General features: G+C 43.1%; 1 protein-coding gene across 2 annotated transcripts in view; it reads left to right on the plus strand.

The window, feature by feature from the left end:
• Nucleotides 1–16,227, plus strand: part of GAB1 (GRB2 associated binding protein 1) — a 179,869-nt gene that overhangs the window by 148,459 nt on the left and 15,183 nt on the right. Inside the window, exons 7-9 of one of the 2 annotated variants that reach the window (XM_033939940.1) lie at nucleotides 11,394–11,483; nucleotides 12,398–12,497; nucleotides 14,899–15,022. In XM_033939940.1, coding sequence (XP_033795831.1) covers nucleotides 11,394–11,483; nucleotides 12,398–12,497; nucleotides 14,899–15,022 — 314 coding nt within the window. The remainder of the gene's footprint in view (nucleotides 1–11,393; nucleotides 11,484–12,397; nucleotides 12,498–14,898; nucleotides 15,023–16,227) is intronic. The other variant, XM_033939950.1, reaches the window with a different exon arrangement.

Raw genomic sequence — 16,227 nt, forward strand, 5'->3', positions numbered from 1 at the left:
GCAAAACCCACAAACAATTAAATTTGAGAGCTATTTAGTTCTTTAAGCTATGCATGGGTAATTGTAACTAGAGAATGACACGGTGGCGGTTTACCCGCGGCCACCGCATTTCGCTGTGGGTAACCCGCCGAAATGGGGAACGAAAAATAGCAGTCGCTGCGGGGAAGGGGACAAGGCCATTCACTGCCCGTGGAGCGGTGAATGGTCTTGTCCCCGCAGTGAAGCATGAAGGATCGCGCAGTCCCCGCAGCCACCACCTGCCTGCCCAATCGATCCTAGTGTTTAGCCAGCTCTCTCCCTTCTCCTCACCTTAGTATGTAGGCTTTCTTTTTCGGCGACCCACACGCTATCAAAGAGCCGCGTACCGCTGCTGCTCAGTTTCGATCTTCTGCTCTGACGCAACCGGAAACAGGAAGTTGCAGCAGAGCAGAAGATTGAACACTGAGCAGCCGCGCGTGTGCGGCTCTTTGGGAAAGCGTGCAGGTCGCCGAAAAAGAAAACCTACAAACTAAGGTGAGGAGAAGGGAGAGAGTTGGCTAAATAGTAGGATCGATTGGGCAGGTGGGTGGTGGCTGCGGGGATCGTGCGATCGCTCGTGTTCCTGGCTCAAACTGGAAGGAGGGAGTGAAAGGGAAAAGGATTATGGGCCAAGGGGATGAAGACGGAAGAAAAATCCACAGCAGGAAAGAAAGGGAAGGACAGGCAGGTGAGCCAGATGCTAGAAGCGGGGGGGGGGGGGGGGGGGAGGGGGGGGAGAAAGAAAGAGGGAAAAAAGCTAGATGGGGTTGAAAAGAAGAGACACATTGGTATGGAAGAGGAAGATAGGGGAAATCTGGACACAGGAAGGTAACAGAAAGAGGGGAAATTATGTGCATGGGGCTTAGGGACAGAGACATAAAGGGGACATGCCATGGGGATGGTATATGGACACAGGGGGGGGGCAATGGCAGATACATAGGGGAGATATTAGAAATGGGGAAAATAGGAGCACAGAAGCGAGATGGTTAGAAACATAGAAAGATGACGGCAGATAAGGGCTATAGCCCATCAAGTCTGCCCATACTATTTACCCACCCTCTTAAGTCTACTGACCCCCTAAAGTATAATTGTAATTATACTGTCACTCTACTGACCCGCTCATTCAAGTCCTTAGCATGACCTCGTAGGGATCCCACATAGGTATCCCATTTGTTCTTGAAGTCTAGGATGCTGCGTGCCTCGACCACCTGCACTGGAAGCTTGTTCCAATGCTCAATCACTCTCTCCGTGAAGAAGTACTTCCTGGCGTCTCCACGAAACTTCCCTCCCTTGAGTTTGAGCGGATGTCCTCTTGTGGTCGAGGGTCCCTTGAGAAGAAAGATATCATCTTCCACCTCGATCCGTCCCGTGATGTACTTAAATGTCTCAGTCATGTCTCCCCTCTCCCTACGCTCTTCGAGAGTGTAGAGTTGCAATTTGCTCAGTCTTTCTTCGTACGGGAGACCCTTTAGCCCCGAGACCATCCTGGTGGCCATCCGCTGAACCGATTCAATTCTGAGCACATCCTTACGGTAATGTGGCCTCCAGAATTGCACACAGTATTCCAGATGAGGTCTCACCATGGCTCTGTACAATGGCATCATGACTTCAGGTTTCCTGTTGACGAAGCTTCTCTTGATACAACCTATCATCTGCCGTGCTTTAGATGAAGCCTTCTCCACTTGAGTGGCTGCTTTCATGTCAGCACTGATGATTACTCCTAAGTTTCGTTCTGCCGTAGTCCTGGTTAAAGTTTCTCCATTCAGGGTGTAAGTTCTGCAAGGATTTCCGTTACCGAGATGCATGACCTTACATTTCTTGGCGTTGAAGCCCAGCTGCCAGTTCAAGGACCAACTTTCTAAAGTATGCAGGTCTTGCTACATAGCATCCTGTAGATTATAGCCGTTTACTATATTGCATAGTATGGCGTCGTCAGCGAATAAGGTTACTTTGCCTTGAAGCCCTTGAGTCAGATCCCCAATGAATATGTTGAAGAGGAGTGGGCCCAGGACTGAACCCTGTGGCACTCCACTAGTCACCTCCGACATTTTAGAGAGGGTACCGTTAACCACCACCCTCTGAAATCTGCCACTAAGCCAATCTTTAACCCATGCAGTTAGAGTCTCTCCTAATCCCATCGATTTCATCTTGTTCAGCAGCCTGCGGTGTAGGACGCTGTCAAACGCTTTGCTGAAGTCCAGGTACATGACGTCCAAGGACTCTCCTGAGTCCAGTCTTCTTGTTACCCAGTCAAAGAAGCTGATTAGATTGGACTGGCATGACCTACCCTTGGTGAATCCATGTTGGCTGGGATCCCGGAGATATCCCTCGTTCAGGATCGTATCTAATTTATACTTAATTAGTGTTTCCATGAGTTTACACACTATTGAGGTGAGGCTTACCGGTCTATAGTTCGCAGCCTCAGCCTTGCAACCCTTTTTATGTAGAGGAACGACGTTGGCTGTTTGTGGGGATGGGACAGGGACCAAGCTCGCAGGCTCCAGTGGCTTGCACAAATTACATTGTAACGTGCCATGAAAATAAGAGGGAGGAAGGTAGATAGATAGGCCACGCGAGAGGAGCTGAAAGGTAGTAGAAAGGAACAGATGGTAAAGAAGGGAGGGAAGGGTGGTGGTGGAAAGGAATAGGACAGACAGGAAATGTGGAAGACAGAGTGGGAAGAAGACAGATGCCAGACTATGGGGGAGCGGAGGAAGAAGATGGGTGCTAGACCAATTGGGGGGGGGTGGTGGTGAAGGGAGAGGCACAGTAACAGCAAATGGAAGACGCAGAGAGAAGACACACAGTGGATGGAAGGAATTGAATGAGAAGGGTAGAAAAAAAAATTCTATTTATTTATTTATTTTTTGCATTAGGATAAAGTAGTATATTAGTTGTGTTGATAAAAATTTATAAACAAAGCCCTGCCAGCTGAACATCTCTTTTTCTAGTTCAGCAGCAGGAACTTAGATTTATAAGAAAGGAATAAGCTAAATATTACAGTATATGGCTTATATGGATGCAGGGGGACGGTGACGGGGTGGTGAATGGGATGGCAGTAGCGGTGACGGGGCGGTGAAAGGGATGGCGGTGACGGGGCGGTGAAGGGAACGGCAGTGACGGGGCGGTGCAGAGGATGGTAGGCCGGGGATGGGGCGGTGACAGATTTTTTCCTCGTGTCATTCTCTAATTGTAACAATGGTGAAACTAAAGTAGATAAAATAGAATAGCTAATCAATGCGATGGATGTGCTTGTTTTTGAGTGAAAATTAACTCAAAATGCAGCTCGATAGTTGACAAAGCAAACACGCATTTCATCAGCCACCATCTACAGTCGTTCTCTCTCTTTTTTTTTTATGCAAATTTAAAAGTTACAATATCAGATGATACCAAGGTAAAAAAGGATTCTTAACATAATTAACAGTATTTATACATAAATACTTTTTTTTTTTTTTATTTCTCTCAGAGCTGAAAGTCCAAGTTTGCAAAGATAAGAAGATCCAAATGGTAACAAAGCCTTGATTGCTTTGTTGCTCAAGTTAGGATAACTACTGCATAAAAAAAAAATACCTAAAATTACTTGCTGTTAGTTTTCAAAGACCAGTCACGTCAAAGAATGATGCTTGCCTGGGCAGTTGTATCCTTATGCACACAGACGCTTATAACATTGACAGACTTGCATACGTGATGTACATGTCATTTATTCTAGTGTATACTTATGAAGGGAATTTTTAAAAATAAAGTAGAATTCTGGAATCTCTTCGGGGCACACCACTGTGCCGTGGCACACAGTCTGAGATACACTAAGATATCTGATTTCTATTTTAATTAGTTCATTGTTCTTTCTACCTTCTTTCCCAAGACAGAATTGACTTTACATGTGTTAAATTTTGTAACTATATAATATATACAAGGATAGCACGAAAACAATAGTGCTTAAAAAAAACAAACACTTGCATAATAGATCTAATAGAATCATATGTAATGAGAAAAAAATATGCTTATGTAAGAGAGCTATGTGAGACTGAAAAAGATAGCCTTAATGCAATGTAGCATTAGCAGTGCCTATATTATAATCGTATATAATTCACACCAAACATCCAAAAGGAAGCAATATTGTAAAAAATATTCTTCCAAAAAGCACTTTAAATAAATATTACAAATATTTCCATATCAATTTTTTTTTATTCTTTAATCAACAGAGAGAAGTATCTTTTCAGTTGTGGGGTAATCATATATGAGATTATATTTCAGAAACACAAGTAGCTGGCATGATCAGATAAGTGATGATATGATAAAAAGATTTTTTGCACTCATAAAATTTGTTTTTAAGTGATATATTTAGTGATGTAAATGAGACGTTTCTGGGTAGATGATTATGATTTTGGAAGGCAATAGAGGAAGTGTCTGTATCTGTCTCATATGTGAAGCAAAAGAGCTAGCTTTTTGCCTCATATATGATTACAACAGAACTTGAAAGATATTTCTCTCCATTGATTAAATTTAAAAAAAAAAAAATTAAATGGTATAGAAATATTTGTGATATTGGAGTAAGACACAGTTTAGAAGACTTCAGATTCTGAAACTTTCTTCATTTATATTACTTTAAAAGTATTTTTAAATGCTAAAAAATGGGGGGGGGGGGGGGGGTCAGAGGGGATATCCTGCACCTTGACCTGCAACTTCTCTGGTACTGTTGGGTTTTTGACAGGTACTTGTGATCTGGATTGGTCACGGTGGAAATAAGATTATGGATGGACCACTGGTCTGATCATGTATGGCTGTTCTTAAGTTCTAACTGTTGTAACATTTATGGTTTCTGTTGCTTTGGATGTCGGAACTGGGAAGGACCTCAATCTGAACAATAAGCTTATCCCTCTCCTCCAGAGAGATTGCTGGAAACACTGACCCAGTTGGTAAAGGATTCCCAGAGTAGTTCTGGATTAGCCGAGGAGGGGTACCAGACGACTCCAAAGCCAATTTCATCAGCACCAAAGTTGGGAGAGATGATGACACCAGTGTGGGTAGTGCTGAAGTCTGGAGACAATGGTGGTGAGGGTGTTCATCAAGTGAGGGTTCCTACTTCTTCAGGCACTGTGACCTCAGGAGTTCAGGCCAATGTTGCTCTCCTCAAGCCATTGGTTAAGCTACCTGTGGTAAATTTGGAGGCATTGTAGAATGCTCTGAAGGGCCTACACAAAGTTTGTTCTAACTTTGTTGCTATTTAACTTCTTCAACTTAAGTTGTGCATCCTAGAGACTGATTTGCAACAACATACTGCAAGATTGGATACAGTGGAGAAAATGATAAAGGAGGTGAAAATTACTATTACTCAGCCGGAGGCAGATAAATCTTTAGTTTTGAGAGACTGAAATGTGGAAAATCAATAGAAACTTAAGATTTGAGACTTTTGAATTTTCCAGTTCTCAAGAACTATTTTTATGGGTTTCTGCCTTCATTTTTGAAATTCTGGGAAACAAATATGCCTCCTGTACAAAACATAGATAATTTACTCAGAAATAAAGAGTGAGAAAATAGAAGGTGTTTAGGGCCTAGATGTTTTGGGGCTCTTGGAAAAATCTGATATTGACATTTTTGGTAGAGCTCTGTTATTGGTTTCTTCAGGGTAAAAAATCTATATTGAGACTGTATTACAGGCTCAAAAATGTTTCCTTTAGGTAAGAGGGAGTTGGTTTTTCCAGATATTGCTAGATAGACATAATGTAAATGTAAGAAAATTTTGACTTTTAATCAATCTGTTATTGAATTAGGAGCTTTTTTTCCAACTACATTTCCCATGTAAATGTTTTATTTTCTATTCAGCTTAACAATTATGATTTTTATGTGCCAGTGCAATTTTGTTTTTTTCTTGAAGGTCAAGTTGCTTCCAGGTCTATTTCTATTACTTGATTAGTTAGGTCTTGTATTAGCAGTAGGGTTGATTACTGTTATTTTCTTAAGTGCTTATTTTCCTTCATTACTTTCAACTTCCCTAGGAATTTAATTGCTGGTTCTGTCTCTGTTTGTGGACTTTGGATTGTGCCGTATCTTCTGTTTTGAATTTTTCATTAGGTTTCCTAATGTAAAAGTATTGCTAAATTTCTTTCAAAACTTTCTTTTCTTTGAAATATATTGTTTTAAATGCAAATAAAGAAAATAAATAGTAGTGACAGAGAAGAAGCAGGAGACTACATATTGGTAAGCCTCACTTTGGTTGTTGGAAAAGTAATGGAAGGGATAGTGAAATTTATGGAATCCAATTGGTTACAAGATCTGAGGCAACTTTTTTTTTTTTTTTTTAGCAAAGTTAAATTGTGCCAGTTGAATTATTTGACTGGGCGACCAGAGAATTGGCTTGAGGATGTGCACAAGATATAATTTACGTAGATTTCATCAAAGACTTTGACACGATTCCTCATAAGAGGTTATTGAATAAACTTGACAGGCTGAAGTTAGGACCCAAAATGGTGAACTAGATTAGAAACAACCTGGTTGATAGATGCCAGAGTGCTGGTTAATGGAAATTCACTTGGAGGAAGGAAAGATGAGCAGGGGAGTGCCTCAAGGATTGGTGCTGGGGCTGATTCTGCTCAATATATTTGTGATCGACATTGCCAAAGGGTTAGAAGGTAAAGTTCTACATTTTGCGGATGATACCAAGATTTGTAACAGAGTGGACACACCGGAGGGAGTGGAAAACATGAAAAAGGATCTGCAAAAGTTACATGAATGGTCTAATGGTGGGCAATCAAATGCAAAGGTGTGCAGTGATGCACTTGGAGAGTAGAAATCCAAAGTAGCCATTTGTACTATGAGGTGAGAGGCTGATATGCACAAATAGGGAAAGGGACCTTGGGATGATTGTGTTTGATGATCTGAAGGCAATGAAATAGTTTGACAAGGTGGTGGCTGTAGTTAGAAGGATTCTAGACTATATAGAGAGGCATAACCAAGGAGGAGGTGTTGATGCTTCTGCACAAGTTGTCGGTGAGGCCCCACTTAGAGTATTGTGTCCAGTTTTGGAGGCCATATCTGGCTAAGGATGTGAAAAAACTTAACATAGTCCAGAGGGAGGCAAAGAAAATGATATGGGCTTGTACCAAAAAATGTATGAGAAGAGACTAGAAGACCTGAATATGTATACTCGAGAGGAGCATTTGAATTGTAATTAAATTATAAATATTGATATTTGGAAAAACAACCTAAAGAAGCTGGTAATCAATTTTGATTAGTTTTACTCGAGAGGAGGGACAGGGGACATACGATACAGACATTTAAATACTTGAAAGGTATTAATACAGAAACAAATCTTTTACAGAGAAGGGAGAATGGTAAAACTAGAGGATATGAATTGAGTTTGCAGGGTGGTATACTTAGGAGTAATGTCAGGAAATAATTTTTCATGGTGAGGGTAGTTGATGGCTGAAATGCCCTTCCAAGGGAGGTTATGGAAACAAATGGTGATGGAATTTAAAAAGGTGTTAGATGAGCACAGAGGATCCCTAATTAGAAAATGGTATAAAAACCCAAAAACATAAGTGGTTGCATGTGTGTTTGTGTCAAGTGGTGCTTAGATGGCAGCTCTGGCTCTGAAGAACTAAGGCTAGTAATGGGCAGACTTGCACAATATGTGTCCTGCATATGGAAATTCAGTTTTGGATGGGCTGGAGAGGGCTTTGATGGAAACTCCAATAATTTGGAACATGAGGACAGTGCTAGGCAGACTTTTATAGTCTGTATCCTGCAAATGACCAGATGGTTTGGATAGGCTGGAGTGAGCTTCGACGGCAACTCCAGTAGTTGGAACCTAAGGACAGTAGTAGGTGGACTTACACAGTCTATGTCCCAAATGCCAAAGACAGACAATTTCATCATGAATGAATAACGAGTATGTCTGTTGGGCAGACTTGATGGACCGTTCAGATCTGTATCTGCTGTCATTTACTATCAGTCTTATTTTTATCACATCTCATAACAAACTGCAAGTTATTAAAAGTATTCAGCCATTCTATAAAGGATTCTAATGCCTCTTGAGAACCTTCCCATATAAATAAAATAATCCAAAAACCATAAACCCAACTTTTCTCCCTGGTAATCTACAGTTTGCTGAGTTAATATTTCTGAGATTATTCTGCAAAAAAAAAAAAAATCTGAATTCAAATATTGATCATCAAATATAGCAAGATACTACCGTATTTTCACGCAAATAACGCGCACCCGTATAAAACGCGCACACGGGTATAGCGCGCAGAAATCACGCTGATATGTACAAAAACTTTGGTATACCGCGCTCACGGGTATACCGCGCATGCTGCCCGACGCTCCTTTCGCCCGCCCTGACTTTCCGTGCGCTGTCCCGACTCTCCGTTCACCCCCCCTGACTTCCGTGCACTGTCCCCCCTTGAAGGTCTGTCCCCATCCTGAAAGCCTGATGCCCCCCCCCCGACGTCCGATACATCCCTCCCCCCGAAGGACCGCCGATTCCCCAACAATATCGGGCCAGGAGGGAGCCCAAATCCTCCTGGCCACGGCGACCCCCTAACCCCACCCCGCACTACATTACGGGCAGGAGGGATCCCAGGCCCTCCTGCCCTCGACGCAAACCCCCCTCCCCCCAACGACCGCCCCCCCAGCCGACCCGCGACCACCCTGGCGACCCCCACGACCCCCCCACCCCCCTTCCCCGTACCTTTGGTAGTTGGGCCAGAAGGGAGCCCAAACCCTCCTGGCCACGGCGACCCCCTAACCCCACCCCGCACTACATTACGGGCAGGAGGGGTCCCAGGCCCTCCTGCCCTCGACGCAAACCCCCCCCCCCCCACCGGCCGCCCCCCCCCCCAAGAACCTCCGACCGCCCCCCCAGCCGACCCGCGACCCCCCTGGCGACCCCCACGACCCCCCCCCCCCCCTTCCCCGTACCTTTGGTAGTTGGCCGGACAGACGGGAGCCAAACCCGCCTGTCCGGCAGGCAGCCAACGAAGGAATGAGGCCGGATTGGCCCATCCATCCTAAAGCTCCGCCTACTGGTGGGGCCTAAGGCGCGTGGGCCAATCAGAATAGGCCCTGGAGCCTTAGGTCCCACCTGGGGGCGCGGCCTGAGGCACATGGTCGGGTTGGGCCCATGTGCCTCAGGCCGCGCCCCCAGGTGGGACCTAAGGCTCCAGGGCCTATTCTGATTGGCCCACGCGCCTTAGGCCCCACCAGTAGGCGGAGCTTTAGGATGGATGGGCCAATCCGGCCTCATTCCTTCGTTGGCTGCCTGCCGGACAGGCGGGTTTGGCTCCCGTCTGTCCGGCCAACTACCAAAGGTACGGGGAAGGGGGGTGGGGGGGTCGTGGGGGTCACCAGGGGGATCGCGGGTCGGCTGGGGGGCGGTCGGAGGTTCTTGGGGGGGACGGTCGTTGGGGGGGAGGGGGGTTTGCGTCGAGGGCAGGAGGGCCTGGGATCCCTCCTGCCCGTAATGTAGTGCGGGGTGGGGTTAGGGGGTCGCCGTGGCCAGGAGGGTTTGGGCTCCCTTCTGGCCCGATATTGTCGGGAAGTCGGCGGTCCTTCGGGGTGGGGGTGCGAGTGGTCCTGCCGGGGGGGGGATGTATCGGACGTCGGGGAGTCGGCCGGGCAAGAGGGCTTGGGCTCCCTCTTGCTCCGATCGTGGATGCGGGTGCGGGTGGGAGCGCGTGCGAGCGGTCGTTCGGGGTGGGGGTGCGAGTGGTCCTGCCGGGGGGGGGGGGGATGTATCGGACGTCGGGTAGTCGGCCGGGCAAGAGGGCTTGGGCTCCCTCTTGCTCCGATCGTGGATGCGGGTGCGGGTGGGAGCGCGTGCGAGTGGTCGTTCGGGGTGGGGGTGCGAGTGGTCCTGCTGGGGGGGTGAATCGGGCGTCGGGCGGGGTGGGAACTATGTTTTAAAACTTTTGTATACCGCGCTCACGCATATAACGCGCGAGGGGTATGCGCGGTAGGTAAAAACGCGTATAACGCGCGCGTTATATGCGTGAAAATACGGTACTCCTGCTTGTATGACAAGATTAGATTGGCTGTCTTCACAATTTTATGATGACTTTTAGCCATTTGCTTGTAAATTTTTTTTTTTTTTGTCTTACTAGAAATATTTAAAATTTTGATCAATAAGGACTAAATAATGGCCAAGCTGGTTTGGAGTAATGGATCAACTAGTCCAGTGTTCTGTTATAATAATATCAAAATTTGTAACACCCAACAGACCTTAAACCAGAGATAATTTAGGCTCTCATAGTTGGCAGAATAGTGTGATCTATCCACTGTGGTCATGATCCAACCAATATTTTGCCTATTCCAGCATCAACTAAGAGCTTGGCAATGAAGGGACAGGACTGGAAATAGATTTGCTTGGCCCCTCTAGAAATAAAGATGCTCTGCTGCCCCTATGTATCCACGTTTATTAAATAAATATTTTCTTGTGTCCCTTCTTCACATTACTAAATGTTTTTATTGGATGTTCCCTTGCCCGGTCAGTGTTGAAAGGGTGAATGACTTGTAGAACTCTATCATGTTCTATCCCCCCCTCTCAGTCTTTTGGTTTTGCAGGGCTCATCATTTTTTTCAGTTTTTTTTTTTTTCATAAGAGCTGGCCTGGTCCTCTTATTTTGTCTGAAGCCCTGCCACATTCTTTTTGACAGCGTGAGCTGCATTTATCCAACTCATGCCTTTTTCAGTAACTCAAGGCAAGTTATATTCAGATACAGTAGGAGTTTTTATGTCCACACAGTGGGTTACATCTTAAGTTTGTACCTGAGGCAATGAACGGTTAAGAATACATAGCGTGTCTGTGGAGTTTGAATTCGGGGTTCCCTGATTCTCAGCCTGTGGCTCTATTAAGCTACTCCTCCAGTTTGTGACCAGCTCATCTAAAGAACAAAAGTTAGAATTCACAATATATTAAGTAAAATGAAGTCCACCCATTAAAACATTAATTGAATGTACATACAGCTTTCTTTTTAAGCTTAGGCAAAGGACTAGTTAAATAAAAGTCAAATACGAACTGATTGAAAGCTAACAAAGTAGAATAGGTAAACCTAGATTATATGTAAGTTTTACACAACTTCTCAAATATGGCAGCTTTTCTTTTAAAGTTTGGCTGGGCCTAGTAAATGAAATCAATAATCTTGCTTGTGTGTGTGTGTTTCTGGCTTCAGATAAGCTGTTTGCATGCAATTCTTATTCTTTTTAAGTGTGTAGTGCTTTAACTTTTCTTATGCTAGAACTTATCTGAAAATCTTCATCAGCAGATTGCTTTGCGCACTTAATTTTGCCATTCTTGGTGACGCTGCTTATTTGCAGAATTCCATTTTTCTATTTACAAAAGGAACATTCATTAAGAGAGTCTTCTTTCTACCAATTAGGTCAGAGTCCTAAAATTTTAAGACCTAAACCTCATGGTTTAGAGCGAACTGATTCACAAACCATAGGTGACTTTACTACGAGAAGAAAGGGTATGTACTTTAGCACCGCATGCAATATGAGGTTTTATATTTGTTCTACAGGTTATAAAGCCATGAAATACTGGTCCTGCTGCTATCATAAACTAAAACTTTACCAACATATTTTACTTATTAATTACAATGTTTTTGGTATAGTGGAAACTTCATTATATAGAGGATGTTATTAATAAGTTTAGTTGTAAATTGAAAGGATTTAGATTTTTTTTCTGGATTTAAATTTGCTTTTTTTTTTTTTGTATCGATGCATGAGATAGCTATAAAATATGTCAATTGCTTGCTAGTTACAAAATAAGTGACTGTACTTGTGCTCTTTCTAGCTTTCTTTAAAAATTTGCATTTAAGAATTTAAAGAACCGTTAACAGACCCTGCCCTGTTACTAAGCGGATTAGCGCAGCAGTCCATGGTAATCGCATTGAAGCTCACTGGGAATTAATGGGCTTTGGTGCCGTTGCTGCATGGCAGCCGTTAGCACGGCTGTAAAAGGGGCAATTATCATCAGTTGGAAACCCATATATAAATTTTAAAAAAATAAAGAAAGAATTGCCAACTTTAGGATTGACTTTTAAGGTATCTGAAGAGTGGCGGAATCTGCTCTTAAAAATATATTTTCTCCAAGTCATAATGAATTTTCATACATTTACATATGTGTATGTAATTAACATAGAACTTATTTACATATATCAACTTTGATTTAGATCATAACACTATGACAGTTCCACAGGTTACTTGTAAATATTTCTTTTTCAGTTAATTATGAACTAAGCAAAATTAAATTAGTTGGAAATAGTGGTAGTGTGTAAGAAATCTGTTTGTTGCATTTGGGGGAACTAAGAGATGCATTAAAGAACAAAAAATATATTGAATATTCTGTTTTAAGATCAGTATGTATCTGTTTCTTATGTAGTAAAGCCAGCTCCACTAGAAATAAAACCTCTGTCTGAAATGGAAGAATTACAAATGCAAACCCCAATTCGATCTCCTGTCACCAAAAGTTTTACACGAGAGTAAGTCTTGCTTAATCTGCAGCTTTCATTTTTATTGCATGTGGCTTGGAATAATGCATAATGAAGTAACTTTTCTTTGCTAGCATGCTTCATATTATATACTGTAGGAAATATTCCCCACAGTAAAATGCCAAAGACGAACTAGCATACATAACTGAGAAGTCCTTTTACTAAGCTACACTAAGAAATGAGGGTAGTACATCCTTATACAGTCTTTTCCCACTTTCTAAGGAGGAAAATTATTTTTCACTCAAAAAGTAGTTAAGCTCTGGAACGCATTGCCAGAGGTTGTGGTAAGAGCGGATAGCGTAGCTGGTTTTAAGAAGGGTTTGGACAATTTCCTGGAGGAAAAGTCCATAGTCTGATATTGAGAAAAACATGGGGAAAGCCACTGCTTGCCCTGGATTGGTAGCATGGAATGTTGCTATTCCTTGGGTTTTGGCCAGGTACTAGAGACCTGGATTGGCCACCATGAGAATGGGCTACTGGGCTTGATGGACCTTTGGTCTGACCCAGTAAGGCTATTCTTATGTTCTTATTGATAGCACAGCTGTACATCTGACCTTTTTCTATATCTTTTTCATACCATGTGCTAATGTTAGCATCATGCTACCTTTTAAAAAGTGCGGGAGTATTTTTGCCTCCTATTAGGACAGTGGTTCTCAACTCTGTCCTAGGGGACCCCCAGCCAGTCGGGTTTTCAATATATCCCTAATGAATATGCATGAGAGAGATTTACATATAATGGAGGAGACAGGCATGCAAATATGTCTTATGCATATTTATTAGGGATATCTTGAAAACCCAACTGGCTGGGGGTCCCCTAAGACAGGGTTGAGAACCACTGTATTAGGAGGTGCTAAGGGCTCCCACATTATGGGTGTGATAGCCAATTAGTGCAGCAGTAATGTCAGCATAGGAGCCAGCTCTGTGGGTGCTTGAGTATTGAGTAAAATCCCCAATATCGAGTAAAATCTTTGACTATGTCCAGGGATATAACTTCCATTGGTTTTAGCATCGCCAATCATGTTGAAAAGTTGACTTGTATGAGTGTTTCTTAAACCTGTCCTGGTGGATCGGCAGCCAGTTGAGTTTTCAAGATATCCCTAATGAATATGTATGAAGCAGATTTGCATATAATAGAGGTGACATGCATGCAAATCTGCCTCATTAATATTCATTAGGGATATCTCGAAAACCCGACTGGCTGCCCCAAGGACAGGTTTAAGAACCAATCCACTAGATGTCAGAGCATACCTGTAGATCTGGCAGACTTTAATATTTGTGAAAAACAAAAATGGGAAGACCCAATGTTCCACAGAAAAAGGAGCAATCCAACAATGAAACAAACTGTGGATGAAACACAATGTTCTTGACCTTCCTTTATTTCTTCAATCAATGTCAAGATAAATTTCCACATCAACAATATTAAAAACTAACGGACCTGACATGGGCCGTGTTTTGGCAAACAAAGCCTTTTTCAAGGGTCGAGTTGTTAGTTAATACGCTAGTATTGTGAAATAGGTTTCCAAATCGCAAATACCAATTTGTAGGAAGAAGTAGGGCTGACCGCTGATACACAGAAACCTATTCCACAATACTAGCGTATTAACTAACAACTGGACCCTTGAAAAAAGCTTTGTTAGCTGAAACACAACCTGTGTCGGGTCCGTTTGTTTTTAATACGGTTGATGTGGATATTTATCTTGACATTGATTGAAGAAATAAAGGAAGGTCAAGAACATTGTGTTTCATCCACAGTTTGTTTCATTGTTAGTTATCTTTTTCTGTAATCTATGATTGAAGATTTCTAGAAGATGGTATGTTTGTTATGTAATGACGTAGTAATAACTGGAACTATGTATGTAAATGCTGTAATCCGCTTAAGTTTTAAGCGGACTATATATTACATTATATTAGTGATTTCTATTCTGCCATTACCTTGCGATTCAAGGCGGATTACATATAAATTGTCATATTACTAAATATATAAAGTGGATTAAGTAAGAATTGTCATGATATTAGGAAATACATAAGGGGTAGTTTGAATATTTTAGGTTTGCTAAGGAGTAGATAGTATTGTAGGTGAAGCTTGGGATGGATCTGGTTGTGTTATATAGGTTTTATGTATTTTTAAAATATATAATAAATAAATCTACACCTATTCTCCACCCAGATAACCCCTCCAATAACATACAAAAAATATTAAAAAATCACATATTTAAAATTCACAGATGACAATGCAGAATTCACCTAGCTCAGCTTAGTAAAAGACCCCTAAAAAGTAACCAGTAGACCAGGTTAGAAGAAATTACTGTATATGTGTATGTATGTGTATATAATGCTTTTATTAACCAAACTGTTAATTCACTTATGTTACAATCAAACATATTGTCATTAGCCCCACCAGGTTTCCTCTGCCTCCCAGACGGGATTCAATTCTTAGCACAACTTCCAGCAGTGATTCACAAGACAGTGAAGAGAATTATGTAGCCATGAATCCAAATCTGTCCACTGAAGACTCAGTATGTAAAATTTACATCTCAACGTTCCTATTTCTTTCTTCAGCCTTTTCTTTATTCTAATGCAAACATGAAACTTAAGTCAATAAAATGTCTCTTGGTTCTAATTTCAAAATGAGTAGAGTTTCTGCATTTAACTTTGTTTCCTGACAACAGTTCACTGACAATTTAATTTATACAGAAATATTAAGCATTTCTACAGTCTGTACCCCAAAATTGAAAGGGGAAGAGAGAAATAAAGTACAGTGGAACCTCGGTTTGCGAGTAACCCGGTTTGCGAGTGTTTTGCAAGACGAGCAAAACACTCAGCAAACTTTTGACTCGCAAACCGAGCACTGCCCCGATAAATGAGCACTTACTGACCAGGAAGCGCCGCTTCGGGGGATTCCTCTTCCGTCTTACAGCCAGCCTTCCACGTCGGGTGCCTTCTGCAGGTTGGAGGACCTCTGTCTGGGCCTGCGCGGCCGGGTGCTGTCCCGCCTGCGCGTTGCGTGTGACACGCACAGCGTCAATCATCGGCGTGTCGTGCGGGTGGGGCAGCGATCGGCTGCTTGGGCTTGGGTGGGGGCTCTCCAGCATGCAAGGGGCATTCGACGTGGAGGGCTATCTGGCGGATGGAAGAGGCATCCCTCTGAAGGCACTGCGGGGTTCTCCGGTGGCTGGTGGACATTACACGCATCCCCCCCCCAAAGCGGCATTGTGGGGTTTTTCTTCCGATGACGGACGGAGGAGGCAGACGGAGGAGACGGCGCTGCAGCACCCGGCAGGTACAGACCCCAGGTTCTGGAACCAATTGTTGCTGTTGCCACTATTGTTTATGGGGAACTTGGCTTTGATAAACGAGCATTTTGGATTACGTGCATGCTCCTGGAACGGATTATGCTTGTAATCCAAGGTACCACTGTATTCCTCTATAGAGTGCCAGATTCAACTCTAGCCACCTTGGCAGGCAGACTGGACAGACCATGCAGGTCTGCAGACATTTATTTATGTTACTATGTAAGTGAAGGCAAGATGATGGCATACCGTATTTTTCACTCCATAAAACTCTCTTTCCTCCCCCCCCCCAAAAAAAAAAAGTGGGTGGAAATGTCTGTGCGTCTTATGGAGCGAATATAACAATTTTTTTACAAATACACATACCCCCCCCCCCCCACTTTTTTAAATTCTGGTGGTCCAGCGGTGTATCGGCAGGAGTGAGCTTTCTG

This window comes from Geotrypetes seraphini, chromosome 1, assembly GCF_902459505.1.
Source record: "Geotrypetes seraphini chromosome 1, aGeoSer1.1, whole genome shotgun sequence".
NCBI lineage: Eukaryota > Metazoa > Chordata > Amphibia > Gymnophiona > Dermophiidae > Geotrypetes > Geotrypetes seraphini.